Source organism: Cervus canadensis, chromosome 4 (genome assembly GCF_019320065.1).
Source record: "Cervus canadensis isolate Bull #8, Minnesota chromosome 4, ASM1932006v1, whole genome shotgun sequence".
NCBI lineage: Eukaryota > Metazoa > Chordata > Mammalia > Artiodactyla > Cervidae > Cervus > Cervus canadensis.
In genome coordinates, this window is record NC_057389.1 from 69,663,414 (window position 1) to 69,676,003 (window position 12,590).

Genomic DNA, 12,590 nt, shown 5'->3' on the forward strand with positions numbered 1-12,590 from the left:
GGCTGCAGGTGGCCTTCACGTCCCCTCCCTGCCCCCACCTCCCACCCACCTGTCCAGGTGGAGTTTCTGGGCCAGAGTCCGCCAGTCGGCACCCCGACTGCAGGGCGGGTCCAGGCTGGTAATGATCTTCTGCCGAATGAGGAAGGGGATCTTGAAGGCACTGGGGCCCACTAGGGCTGGGACCCCCCCTTCACTCTCCAGGACCAGCAGCTCAGCGAATCTCGTGTCCTGGGAGTGGGGGAGGATGAAGGTACCTGTCAGAACTTGCCCAGCCCAGCCCACTGTTCCTGGTGCTGTGGGGGGGGGGGGGACGCTTGGACCACCCTAGGGCACACATGGGCACTGTTGCTTCTGGGCACCCCCCATGGGCCAGGTTCCTGCTCCCTGGAGTGTGGAGGTGCAGCGACCTGCCCATAGTCACACAGCCAGTGAGGGGAGGAGCCTCTGACCCCATTCTACTCTCCTTTCCACCCCTCCCTAGTCACCCCTGCCAGCCTCTGCTGACCACTGAATTCCCTGCTCTCCTTGCCATCTCTACCCTCCACACTGCTTCTTCACTGTTGCCTCATCTACCTCGCACTCATCCTTCTGAGCCCCAAACAAGCCCCTCCTCTCACGGAAGTCCTCCAGGGCCCCCAAACCAGCTGTGTCCCCCTCCCGTCCTGTGGCTCCCCTTCACAGTCTCTGTCTACATCTGTCTACATGTGCATCTACACCTCCCTCCTCGGGACACTTGGAGGAAGCTGCCATGCGGTTTCTAGGAGGTGGGCTTGGGGGGCCAGGTAGGCCCAGAGTGGGGAGCAGGTTATGCGGTGCAGCCCACCTTGGTGATGTTGAAGTTGACGTTGAAGCTCTGCCCATCGCCCTCCACCTGCCACACCCACACCTTGCAGGCCAGGTCGCTGGTGCTGGGGCTGACACGCTCCAGGGTGAAAGTGCAGTGCAGGTACTGCTGCGTGCCATTCCAGATGTGATAAAAGGGGATCTCCTGGGGGCAGGGGGGTGGGTTACGGAGAGGTGGTGTCAGGGGAGCTGGGCTTGGGTGAGCCTGGCTCCAAGCACCCTGAGTGTCCTCACCTGGTAGCTGACGAGGAGCTTGCTCTTCCACAGGGAGCTGGGCACATCGTGGATGGACAAGCGCAGGTTGTGGTAGCTGTCCTTGAAGTGCAGGACGCGGGGCTCCTGGATCAGCTGTCCTCCTAGCTGTTTCTCCAGCTGCACCACCTCCTGCAGTGCCCCGGGTGTCAGCCAAGCCCACGGGGGCACCCTCTCTACTGCCCCCCTCCCAGGGCCAGGGGTGGTCAGCCCTCCGGGCCAGCCTCCGTGTGGCAGGTACCTTGAGTGCATCATGGGTGTCGTGCAGGCAGTAGACTCGGATATTGTACTCGAGGGAGGTGCAGGCCACTGGGGCGAACAGGAGCAGCTTGAGGCGCTTGGCGGCAGCCACGCTGAGGGCCTCTCCCACCAGGGCGAAGCGGCCCAGCTGCTCCGTGAAGACGTAGCAGGCGCCGGCCTCTAGCTGGCAGTAGTAGAGGTGAGAGGGCGCCTCCTCACCCAGGTGCAGCACGTCCTGTGGGCAGGCCCAACGGGTTAGCTGGCGGCCAGCTGCAGCTCTGAGGACCCGACGGGTCAGCTGGCGGCCACCTGCAGCTCTGAGGACCCAACAGGTCAGCTCATGGCCAGCTGCCTCTCTAAGGAGTGGCCAGAGACTAGGGCGGGCGTGGGGCCCGGGGGCCGGGAGGAAGGCAGACTCCACTCTGAGCCTGGGGGGATGGGGGAGGCTTAGGGCTCACCTCCCAGCTGCCTTCGCAGGACTGCTTTTTGAGGCGCAGGCTCCAGCTCTCGGGGCTGGGCTCCCCACAGTGGTCCATGGTGAGGATGACGGGCCGTGTGAGCAGGACTCCGGGGGGCCCACAGCTAACGATGGGACTCAGCAGGGTCTGACAGCCAGCTAGGGGCAACCTCAAGTGGGGAAATATGGGTGGGAAGGGAAAGGCGTCAGGGGGACCATCTTGGGACCCTGGGGAGGGGGCTGTGGAATTGGGTGGCACTTAGGGATGCCTCCCCCTTCCCCTGCCCTCCCTTGGGCCAGGCCAGAGCAGGCCCCACCTTAGCGGGGCTGGGTGGGGGGAGGGCAGGGGCACCAGGGTGACAGCAGGTAGGGCCGGGACCCCCCCAGCCCCATCAGCAGGGCCCATGCCCACACCTCACGTCTTCCGGCTTGTGCAGTGTGAGGTAGATCTCGTAGATCTTTCCTCGGGGTATGGCGTCCGGGGGGATGAGGAGGCTGATGCCTGTGACAGGGGGCGCTGGGGCTTACCAGGGCTGCAGAGCCACCAAACGCCCCACTCTACCAGCCCCTCCCTGAGCCTCCTGCCGAGGACCGACTGGTGCCAGCCTGGCCTGGGGACAGAGGTGCCACTGGGACTGCCAGGCTGGCCAGTGGGCACAAAGCTGAGGGAACTATGTGGGCAATGCATGCCTCGTTAGCCTGGGCACAGAAGCTTCCCATGTTTCTGTAGGATGCTGTAGGGAGGATGCTGTACCTCTGTCCCTCATCACCCACTTAAAACCTGCCCCGCCTCCAGGATAAGTCCAGCTCCTGGTAGTTAAGGCCCTTGGCCCTGGGCCTGGCCTGCCCTGCACACTCGCTATCTGAAGCCACCGCCCTAGCTGTGCCTCTGGGGGCACATCCTCCTGGCCTCCCCGAGCTCCTCTCCTCTCCCTCCGCTCGGCCACCTCTGGGCAGGTACCTCGGCTCTGTCGCTCTGTGCTGGGTAGCGGCCCCCCCGGGGGTGGGGCTGGGCCCTTTAACAATCCTGCCTGCTCTGGCAGCCCTCCCTAGTCTGGATGCCCCTGCACACGCGTCCTGTCTGGCTGATTCACCTTTGTCCCAGTGTCTAAAGGGGCAGCATCTGAAAGCATCTGCTGGGGCCCGGGAGGGAGAGCAAAGCCAGAAGTGGCGGATTTGCGGCTCCCGCCCCCTTCATGCGCCTGTGCTGCCTCCTGGTGCGGCTGCCAGGGCGGTGACAGACAGTCTGAGTGACCCACGTGTGAGTGCTCTGTGGCGGGGTATGCTCAGCCAGGTACTTATTCAGCGAATGCAAACCATGCAAAGGGAAAACCAGGAGCGCCGCTCTCGCAGAGCTCTCAGCCCGCAGGGAGACAGGTAAGTGGACGGCAGCAAAGGTTGCTGGGTGTTGGGCGAGAGCAGAGAGGCGCACAGCCCCCCTGGCCACCACCCCACTGGGAGGTGAGGGGCAGATGGTCACTGAGCACCCACTGGGTGCTTGCCCTTTTCTAAGATCTTGACAAGGACCATCTCCTAGCAGCCCCCCTGAAGGAGACCATGAAGCAGAGAGAGAGAGGGAGAGCTGCCAGACCAGAAGGGGAAGTAGCAGTTAGGCCAGTGGGCGGGGGCAGAGAGGCCGTGTGTGCGAAGGGCAGCCCAGTGTATTTGGGTTCATGAAAGGACACCGAGGCTACTAAGTGCTGGAGAAGCGTGTGGGGGAGGGGAGGCCCCAGGGGTGAGTCCTTGTGGTTCTGTCATGCGGGCTTTGAGGGGCAAAGTGGAAACTCCAGAAAGGGACATGGTCAAGTCTGGCTCCTATGAGTAAATGCTTGCAGCTGTGAACCAGACAAGGGGCAGGTGTGGTGGCCACAGCCAGGAGAGGCTGCAGGAAAGACAAGCAGAAGGAGGCAGGCAAAGTGGAGAAGAAAGAAGGATGCGATCGGTGCATGAATGAAGCTAGGGTGGAGATGAAGGGGGAAAAGTGAAGAAGAGCAGGAGGTCAAGGTGACTCCCAGTTTCTGTCTTGAGCAACTCCACTGCGTTGTCCCTGAGGTAGGGAACATGGGGAGGGAGGAGGTTCTGGGGGAGGGTGGGAGACGGTGCTGTTTTAGGCACGAGGAACCTGAGGTGCTGTGAGACATACAGATGGAGCTGCCCAGGATGCAGCTGGGTGTGCGATTCTGTCACCCAGGAGAACCGCGGAGGAGTGGGAGTGATCTACACAGACACGGCGACTGAGGCCGTGGAGTGGGTGAGATCAGCCGGGGAGAGGGCCCCGGGAGGGGCTCTGAGAAACACCTGCATTTAGGGAGCAGGCTCCAGAAGCAGCTGGAGGGGGACGTGGAGGTCTGGGCCATGCAGGGTCACTGAAACTTAGGGAATAGAGGATGTCAGGGTGGGAGCAGGCAGTCACACCAGGCACTGTGGCTCTTTCTCAGATGTCCTAGGGGTTTCCGTGAGGGGCTGGGTGGAAAAGCCCCTGTCCGAGTGTGTTTCCTCTGCTCTCTCTCCACTAGTGCCCCCCAGCTCCCTGGGGCCTAGGGCCCGGCACACACAGGCTGGCTGGCTGTGTAGATGAATGGGCAGTCGTCCTGCGTCCTTGGACAACAGAAGGGAGACAGCTCTGGCCTCAGCCTCAGTGCCAGCCCCAAAGACTGGATCCTCTCCAGTACTCTGTCCTCTTTCCTTGCTGGGCTGGCCCAGCTCTCAGGCTGAGGCTGAGAGGCACTGGAGGAACGTCAAGCCTGTCCCGCCCTCCTCCAGGAGGGACTCATGCTAGCCTTGCCTCCTAGAGCTCCCTGGGGGGCACCCTGGGGGTGTTACCCACCTGTATTAGGGATCATCAGCCGGCCCCCGAGGAAGTTGAAGGTCCCATAGGCCATGTTGCTGGTGCCGCGGGGCAGGGAGCGGAAGTAGTTCTGGGTGGAGAGGCGGGAGACGAAGTCCTCCGCGTCCGAGGTGGGCGAGCTGTGGTGCAGCGTGTGGCGGCCGCTGCCCAGGGGGCTGAGCAGGTGCCCGTTGGTGAGCTGGAACTTGGGGCTGGGCCCATCTTGCCGGGGACACAGGCTGCCCTGGTAGGTGGTGGTAGTGGTGCTGAGGTCTGGCTGGATGGTGAGCAGATGGGGACTGTCTGCAAGGATCAAGATGGACTCAGAGTGGCACAGGGGCTGGGAGGGTGGGGGCGGCCCTGTGTGGGCAACTCTTGGCATGGAGGCCCCGGCACGGGTGTGGGGGGCGGGGGCACCCCACCTGCTTTGCTGGGCTTGATGCTGACGGGCTGGAAGCCTGAGGTGAGGATGGACGAGTCGGCCACGTCCGAGTCCAGTCCCTCCTTCTTGCGGCAGTACACAAGAATGAGGACGAGCAGCAGCAAGAGGAGGCACACAGCCACGGCTATGAGGCCCACATAGAGGGCCACATCCTCTGGGCCAGAAGCAGCTGTGGGAGAGAGTGCAGCCTTGAGAGGGGTAGGGGGCAGGAAGCCAGGAAGGAGAGGTCAGCAGTCTACACCCCAGGGGGACGGGGCCTCCACTCCTTGGGCATCAGCGCCAGGGGGTGGTGGGATGCTGGCAGCAAGGGGCATGAAATATCAGCACGCATGCATTCCAGTCCTGCATCTGCCACTGCCCCGCTGTGTCACTCTGAGCAAATGGCATGCCTCACCGGCTCAATTCATACTCAAGTTGCTACTGATGGAGAATGGAGGCGGGGAAGAGCTACTTCTCTGGGTGGCCTGGAACCTGGCTAAACCGGCTCTTCCGGGGCCATGGGGCCAGGGGCAGCTGAGGATGAGGGTGAGCTCCTAGGATCCCTAAAGCAGGGAATCTGCTTTTTGGGGCAGGGCGTGGGGGTGGGGGATTCTGCCAATCTGATTACTGGCCAACCCCTGGACCAGGAGCAGGGATGCTGGGCCCTTCTCTTCTGCCTCCCCCCAGGCCTGGGGCAGGACTGAGGAGGGAGTGATTGACTGCCTGGAGAAAGCAATATTGATTTTAGAAGGGTTTTGCATAATGGAAGAAATGTCCATCAGAAAGGAATTGACACAGATAATTAGGTTTTTAATTGAAAGAATGGGGGAGGGTGTGTTCTAGAGAAAAAAAAAAGTCCAACAGAGATCTTTAATTGTTAGTTATGGCCTTGTAATTAACAGGCCTCACAAGCCTGGTGTCCCCACAGGGCTTGTATGTGCACTTGGGGGACGGGGCAGAGGTAAAACTGTAGGAGAGGACAGGAAGGCGTTTGGGAGACGATCCCAGAGGCTTGGTGTGCACGGTAACAGCACCGATGTGTGCAAGTCTCAGGGCAGGTGTGGGAAGTACTGGGGTGTATGTGGGCACATTTTGGGTGTGTTAGGGATAGGGGACCCCCAAAGGTTCTGAGCTTTGAATAGAAGGTGCAGCCTGTGGCAGGGGACAGACTCCCTGAGCTATCACCGCCGCGGGGCAGGGCAGGGCCAATCCTGCAAACGCAAGCGGGCTCCTGGGTGCAGAGGACTCACTGTGCACACAGAGGTCGCTGGTACAATTGCGGGTATCCAGGTCAGCGCCTTGGCACTCCTCGCCTCCATTGCGGGGCGCGGGGTCTGAGCACTCACGGCTGCGCCAGTGGGTACAGTCGAGCCCACAGGCCGACCACTTGCTCCACGGGCTCCAGCTGCCATCCACTAGACACGAGACAGACACGGACAGAGACGAGATGGCATGGTCAGCCCAGGGAGCTATAGCCCAGGCTGTCTGCCAGTGTGGCCCTGCTGGGCAGCCGGACCTGGTGCAACGCCAGGGCCAGGGCCAAGCCTGCCAGTCTGCAAGCCCTCTGGTGTCCAGCGGGCCTGGATGACGCATGCTCATGACAGGAGGCACAATGACGCTGGGCCTGCTCGGCTCTCCCCACACCAGGGACCGTCCTGGCCCTGGGGCAGTGAGGGCCCTCGGTCGCACAATGACCCCTTGACCCCAGGCGTGGGTGGCTCTGCAGTACCAGGTTGGGCCCTGCCCCACATGGACTGTCCCTGTCCCAATGATACCTTGGACCCTGTGACGCGGCCCCTCCACTGAGGCTGAGCCTGCACACAGACTGAGCCCTGCCTCCGATCACACTGAACCCCATCCTGGCCTTGGACTGAGCCTGGCCCTGCGTGCGGGTGGGTGGGATGGAGCCAATGGGGAGCAGGCTGGTGGGCACGATGGAGCCAGGGCACGGAGATGGCGTGGTGAAGAGCGATGCGGGAGGTGGCGGCCGCTGGTACCTGGGCACAGGGTGGCGCAGGCTGTTTTCTGGACATTCTGCCCCTCACAGAAGGCGCCCCCGTTGAGAGGCGCCGGGTTGGTGCAGCTCCGGCTCCTTTTCTGCCAGCCGCGCCCACAGCTGGCGCTGCAGACAGACCACTCAGTCCACGTCGACCACCCACCGTTCACTGGCCGGACAGAGAAGGACTGGGTCAGGGAGCGGGGGCTTCCTTGGACACGCTGGCCCAGGGGCCAGAGCAGGAGGACAGAGGGGCTGTGAGCTGGAAGTGGGCAGGGTGCAGCTGGGCCGAGAGAAAAGCCCTGGAGGGGAGGCCACGCTTCTGCCCTTCTGCCCCCTGGAGCCTGGCAGTGCCCGCTCCACAGTCCCTTTCCCGGTGGGCACTGCAGGCAACTCAGGACAGCCAGCCCTAGTTGCAGCTCCCACACGCTCCTCCAACCCAAACCCCAGCCTTTTACAGGGTGACTCCCGTACCCCTCCTTCTGTCTGCTCCTGGGGGTGCCCGGGTCACTCTACTTCCACCCTGGGGTCTGTCATTTTTCTAGACTTCCATCTTGTCCCTTCATCTCTCCTGCACCATGTCGCCTGACCACAGGTAAGCCAAGGGATGGTCCGGCCACCAATAACACCTCTGTCCAGACAGGCCCCTTGGCTCCTCGACAGCCACGGCCAGCCCTTCCCCCATCCTTCCCCATCAGGCCATGGCTCGGTTGGCCCGGTCCTGGCTCTGCAGAGAGCCAGCCACGTGTGGTTGCCGCGAAGGCACCCCAGCGCCTCTCCTATGCCCGGAGCCCTTCTACCCCGCCAGCACCGGGGCCCACCATAGACGATGACAGCAGCGGAGGCGCTGCGGCGACGAGCCACGATGTTCTTGGCCACGCAGGTGTAGTTGGCCGTGTCGGCCAGGCGGGCCTGTCGAACCACCAGGCTATGCTCCCGTGTGATGTACACGTTGGGGTCCATGGATGGGTCCACGAGGTCCTCGTTCCGGAGCCACTCCACCTGGGGGAGGGAGCCGTGCCACTGCACCGCCTGACTGAGCTGGCCCTGCCCAGAGCGAGCGTGGCCCCTGGGTGGGGGGGTATCAGCCTGGAGGGCTGGGCAGGGCGGGGCTGAGACCTGGGAGCACTGCCCACCTGGAGCGGCACCACAGCCCCACTCACCTCGGCTGGGGGGATGCCCTCCGGTGGGCGGCAGGGCAGCACGATGCCCTGCTCCAGCGACACCTCCTTGGCCAGGGGCTCCTGCTCAAAGTTCTTCCGCAAATCTGGGGGCAGAACAGAAGCGTCCCCCTGGCTGAGTGCCTCACACTGGGTCAGCCTGGCTGGTCCTGCAGAGATCACGGCACAGGCCAGGAAGAAGCGTCCAGTGCCCGGGGGGAACGTAGTGGGTGGCTGGGCGGCATCCGTAAGCACTCCCTCCAGCCGTCAAGGCAGGACCTGAGGATTTCTTACGGGACCTCCTCCCAGGTGACACCCTGGGGCCCTCTGCCCCCGACTCACAGGCAATGCGGATGTAGGCCTTCTGACTCTTGGTGGTGCCCGAGGAACTCCACGCCACGCACTGACACCAGAACTCCTCCAGCCCGAACACCTTCTCCACCTGCTGCCGCGACACGTTGATGCGGACCTCCATGGAGGGCAGTCCTGAGAGGGGAGGGGCGGGGAGCAAGGGCCGTGTCTCGCGCGTGGTCCTCACGGTCCAGTCCCCTGCGGGGTCCCTGCACGACCACACACACTCCCTCCGCTGAGCAGGAGAGTGGGCGGACACTGGGGGCCACCCTCTGCCTGGAGAAGGGGCTCCCGGGCAGTCCCTTTCCATCTCCTGAAAGTCAGGAGTGGGTACTTGGTCACCCAAGGCCTATCTCCCTGGAGTCAAAAAAAGTCAGGAAAGGGGTTTCCTGCCATTTCAGAGACAAAGTCATGGAGGAACCTGGGGCAATGGAGGCTGACCTCTAAAGGGCCCCAGGCAGAAGGGGTGAAGCAGATAGGCCAGCCCAGGGGTCCTTTGTGGGTAAAAACAAAAGGTAAGGAAGGATCTAGGGCTTCCCTGGTGGCTCAGATGGTGAAGGATCTGCCTGCAATGCTGGAGACCTGGGTTCGATTCCTGGGTCAGGAAGATCCTCTGGAGAAGGAAATGGCTACCCACTCCAGTTTTCTTGCCTGGAGACTCCCATGGACAGAGGAGCCTGGTGGGCTACAATTCATGGGGTCGCAAAGAGTCGTACACCACTGAGCTACTAACACTTTCACTTTCACGTAGTTATCTGGCTGGCCTCTTGGGGTTAGTAGGTAGATCCTCATGTGTGATGATATAATAACAGCTATTAACAAGATAATGACAGTGATTATGTAGTATGATAATAGACCCCTGGGGCTTAGACAGGGTTTCCGCGCTGGCTTATCTTCTCCAGTCTGCTCCCTTGGAGGTATTTGCTCCCATTCTGTGGATGGGGAAACAGAGGCTTATAGAGGCAGTGACTTGCCAGAGGTGCCCAGGGCTGCCTGCTGTCTGAATCCAGAATGTGTTCAGGGTTCATGGGGGTGGGGGGTGGGGTGGGGTGCTAGGGGTGCCCCTCGTACCAGGAGAAACGCTGGTGATGGGGAGAGACAGCCCACAGAGGGGAAGCTGGCCTGTGATGGGTGTCTGGGACCTTCTTTATCCTGCATGGACTAGAACAGAAGGATCCCTTCTCAAGGGTGGACACAGTACCCAGCCCCCACACATCTGCCACACCCAGAACCAGGTGTGGGGTGTCTTGGGAGGGTCCAGGCCTCTGAGGACCCAGAAGGGAGGGGGGACCCCCACCCTCCTCCAGCCCTCTGGCCCTTAGCTGAAACCAGTGTCCCCAGGAGTGAGAAAAGACTGTTTGTTTCCAATTCCTCCTCCTCCTGACCCCAATTTCCCTCGGGTCACTGGCTTATCAGAAAGAGGGAGAGAGGCTGGTGCTTCCATTGTTAACAGAGAAATTCAATTAGGGCTGCCTTGCAGGAGGAGCAGCGGCCCAGTTGAGCAGGCAAGCCAGGAGGCTGTTTTCTGTCTTAATTTCTCTAACATGTCTTTCTTTGACCCCTGCCCAGACCCCTCCTCGTGAGTCTCTCCGGCTCCCACACAGGTCCCCAGATTTTTCCATCACTCACCCTTGTCCCCTTACACTGTGAGTTCTCACAGGAGATGGGGGGCTCACCTCTAGCTGGGGTCGCTGTCACTGGAGATCCCTCCCTCTGGGCACCGCCTGCCCCATACTCTAAGGCACTGGACGTGAACATCCTTAGGGGTGGGGTGAGGGCTGAGAGGTGAGAAGGGGTCCCTCACAGGGTCTGTGTATAGGAGACGGGCCCTGGGCACCAGCTATCTGTCAAGCATCTGAGAAGGAGCTGTGCACCTACTTGGGGGTAGAGACAGGGTCCTCCCTCTCAGCCTCTGGGGTTAGTGGTAGGAGACTTGCAGAACATTCTGAACCGGGTGTTTTTCCTCTCTTGGTGGACAGGTCTATGAAAGGACTGCTCCATCTCCCAGGGTGGTGGGGGGAGCTCACGCACCACCCAGGCAGCTTAGCTCACGGAGAACAGCACTAAATTTAAAGTGCTCCTATTTCTTCCTCCCTGTCTCCTCCCTCTTCTGTCCTGCCACCTCCTCCTCTCCTTCTTGCTGGCACAAATGAGGGCCAAGTTTGTCCACCAGCTCTAGATCCAGGCAGCGCCCTTGAGCCGCACAAGCTCTGGGGGTGGGGGAGACCCGAGCCAGCTGGGCCTTGAAGTGAGGGGCTGCACCCTCCCAGCTGCAGGTTGCCGAGCAGCCGGGCTCCCGGGAGCAGTTTCTGGGCACGGCTGTGTCTGCACCTGCCTGGTAAATGGGAGCAGATGCCAGCCTGGGGGAGGGCAGCAGGAAGGTGGGGGGTCCCTGCTGGCCCAGGTCAGGGAGCAGGTTGGGTGTGTGCAGCCGTGTGAGGGCTTGGGTGTGTGGGGAGGCCCTGGTGTGTGCAGGCTGAGTGTTTCTGGGAGGTGGAGGGGTGGGAGTGGGGGCCTCTGAGGCCAAGCAAGTGCGTAGGATACCTTCTTACCAAACTGCTTTTCATAATCAGTTGGTTTGTTTAACACACAATAAATAATATTATACTCCCAGACCAGAGTCCAGTACTTGGTAAATTTTCAACTTTTACACTATCAGTGGGTTTGGGTTAAAGAGTTTTCAGGCTTTGGTCCCTTCCCCCTGGTCCCCTAGATGGGGAATGGGGGCAAGCAAAGGGGAGACCAGATACTCTCTCCTGGGGTGTCCACTCAGCCATCCCTACCCCCATGCAGGGCTCCAGATTTGGGCTGACCTCTGCCTCTGTCATGCCTGCCTGACCACAGCATGCCTGGGTCAGGGTCTTGGGTTTGTGTATATCATGGGTGCCACCCACTGCCTGGGCATCCATTTGTATGTGAGGGAAACCGATCTCTTTGCCTCAAAGCACTCAGCAGCTTTGGGTTAAGAAGTCAATAAGATCAAAGAAAATTCAAATGGGCTGGCCATGGGAGGCCTGAGGTTGGAGGCTCAGAGCAGGAGGGGACCCTGGTGGCCACGGGTGGGATGTGTCTCTGTGAGCTCTGCTCTCCTCCTGGCTTGAAGGGAGCAATGCCAGGAGAGCCTGTGGGACTGGCCTGGACTGTGACTTCTTTGCAGGCAAGAGCCTGGGTCTCGCCCAAGCCGTGAATACCAGACCTCAAGATGGCAGGAGACAAGGAGGGGTATATATGGGAAGCCTGGAAGGACAGGTTGTGAACAATTAGGGGCTGGCCTGGAGACTTCCCAAGAGGTTGCAGGACAGGCCCTCAAGGCTGCAGGGAGACAGGCTGTGGTGATTTCCTCTTCCTCGCCTGTTCCTTCCCAGGGGGACCTACCTCAGCAGCAGGAGGACTCTTGATGCTGCAAAGTGAGGCTGGGCCCTGGGCATGGGGCAGGAAGACAGGGAAGACCTGGAGCTAGGCTCCAGTTGCATATGAGAAATCTCACAGGTGCCCCCAGCAACCTGCCAGGGGCCCCTCCTCATCCCCATTTTACAGATAAGGAAACTGAGGCCACAGACCCTATCCATTCTCCTCCCGAGGGTGGGAAGCAAAACTGGATCACCAGCACCAAGAGCCTTGCGGGCTAAATTCCTAGCACCTCATCCAGACCTGGCACATGGCAGGTACTCCGTTGACACCTGAGGACTGCAAGAAGGCTGTTGCCAGCAGCAGGTATGTGTAAGGCCAGGACAAGGCAGGCTCAAGGACTTGGCTGAGGGCTCATGCTGAAGACCAGCCCCACTGACCCTGCTAGGGTAGGATGGCGTGTGACTTCTATGGCCCCAAAGACCTGTTTGGAGCCCTGGATGAGTCAGAGCATCTGTAACATGACAGACTGGCTTTGAGGACTAAATCAGACACTGCCCAGACTCAGGGCTTGTCTGCTCACACCTGAGTCCTTGTGCAAGCTGCTGTGTTCACCAGGGCAGGGCCCTGTCCCCTGGCCTCCCCCTGCCCGACCCTGCCCCCCACAGTGCAGTGTGGCTGCAGCTTCCTCATCC

The 12,590-nt window shown here is 61.1% G+C and overlaps 1 protein-coding gene across 3 annotated transcripts in view; it reads right to left on the reverse strand.

Annotated features, from left to right (window-relative positions):
- The window catches only part of UNC5A (unc-5 netrin receptor A), a 64,708-nt gene that overhangs the window by 1,366 nt on the left and 50,752 nt on the right, over positions 1-12,590 (reverse strand). For 2 of the 3 annotated variants that reach the window (XM_043465819.1, XM_043465821.1), the window contains 13 exons: positions 8,539-8,682; positions 8,200-8,303; positions 7,858-8,038; positions 7,038-7,205; positions 6,291-6,455; positions 5,042-5,230; positions 4,620-4,922; positions 2,207-2,294; positions 1,794-1,962; positions 1,337-1,570; positions 1,078-1,227; positions 824-988; positions 50-228 (listed from right to left, as the gene is read on the reverse strand). In XM_043465819.1, coding sequence (XP_043321754.1) covers positions 50-228; positions 824-988; positions 1,078-1,227; positions 1,337-1,570; positions 1,794-1,962; positions 2,207-2,294; positions 4,620-4,922; positions 5,042-5,230; positions 6,291-6,455; positions 7,038-7,205; positions 7,858-8,038; positions 8,200-8,303; positions 8,539-8,682 — 2,239 coding nt within the window. The remainder of the gene's footprint in view (positions 1-49; positions 229-823; positions 989-1,077; positions 1,228-1,336; positions 1,571-1,793; positions 1,963-2,206; positions 2,295-4,619; positions 4,923-5,041; positions 5,231-6,290; positions 6,456-7,037; positions 7,206-7,857; positions 8,039-8,199; positions 8,304-8,538; positions 8,683-12,590) is intronic. The other variant, XM_043465820.1, reaches the window with a different exon arrangement.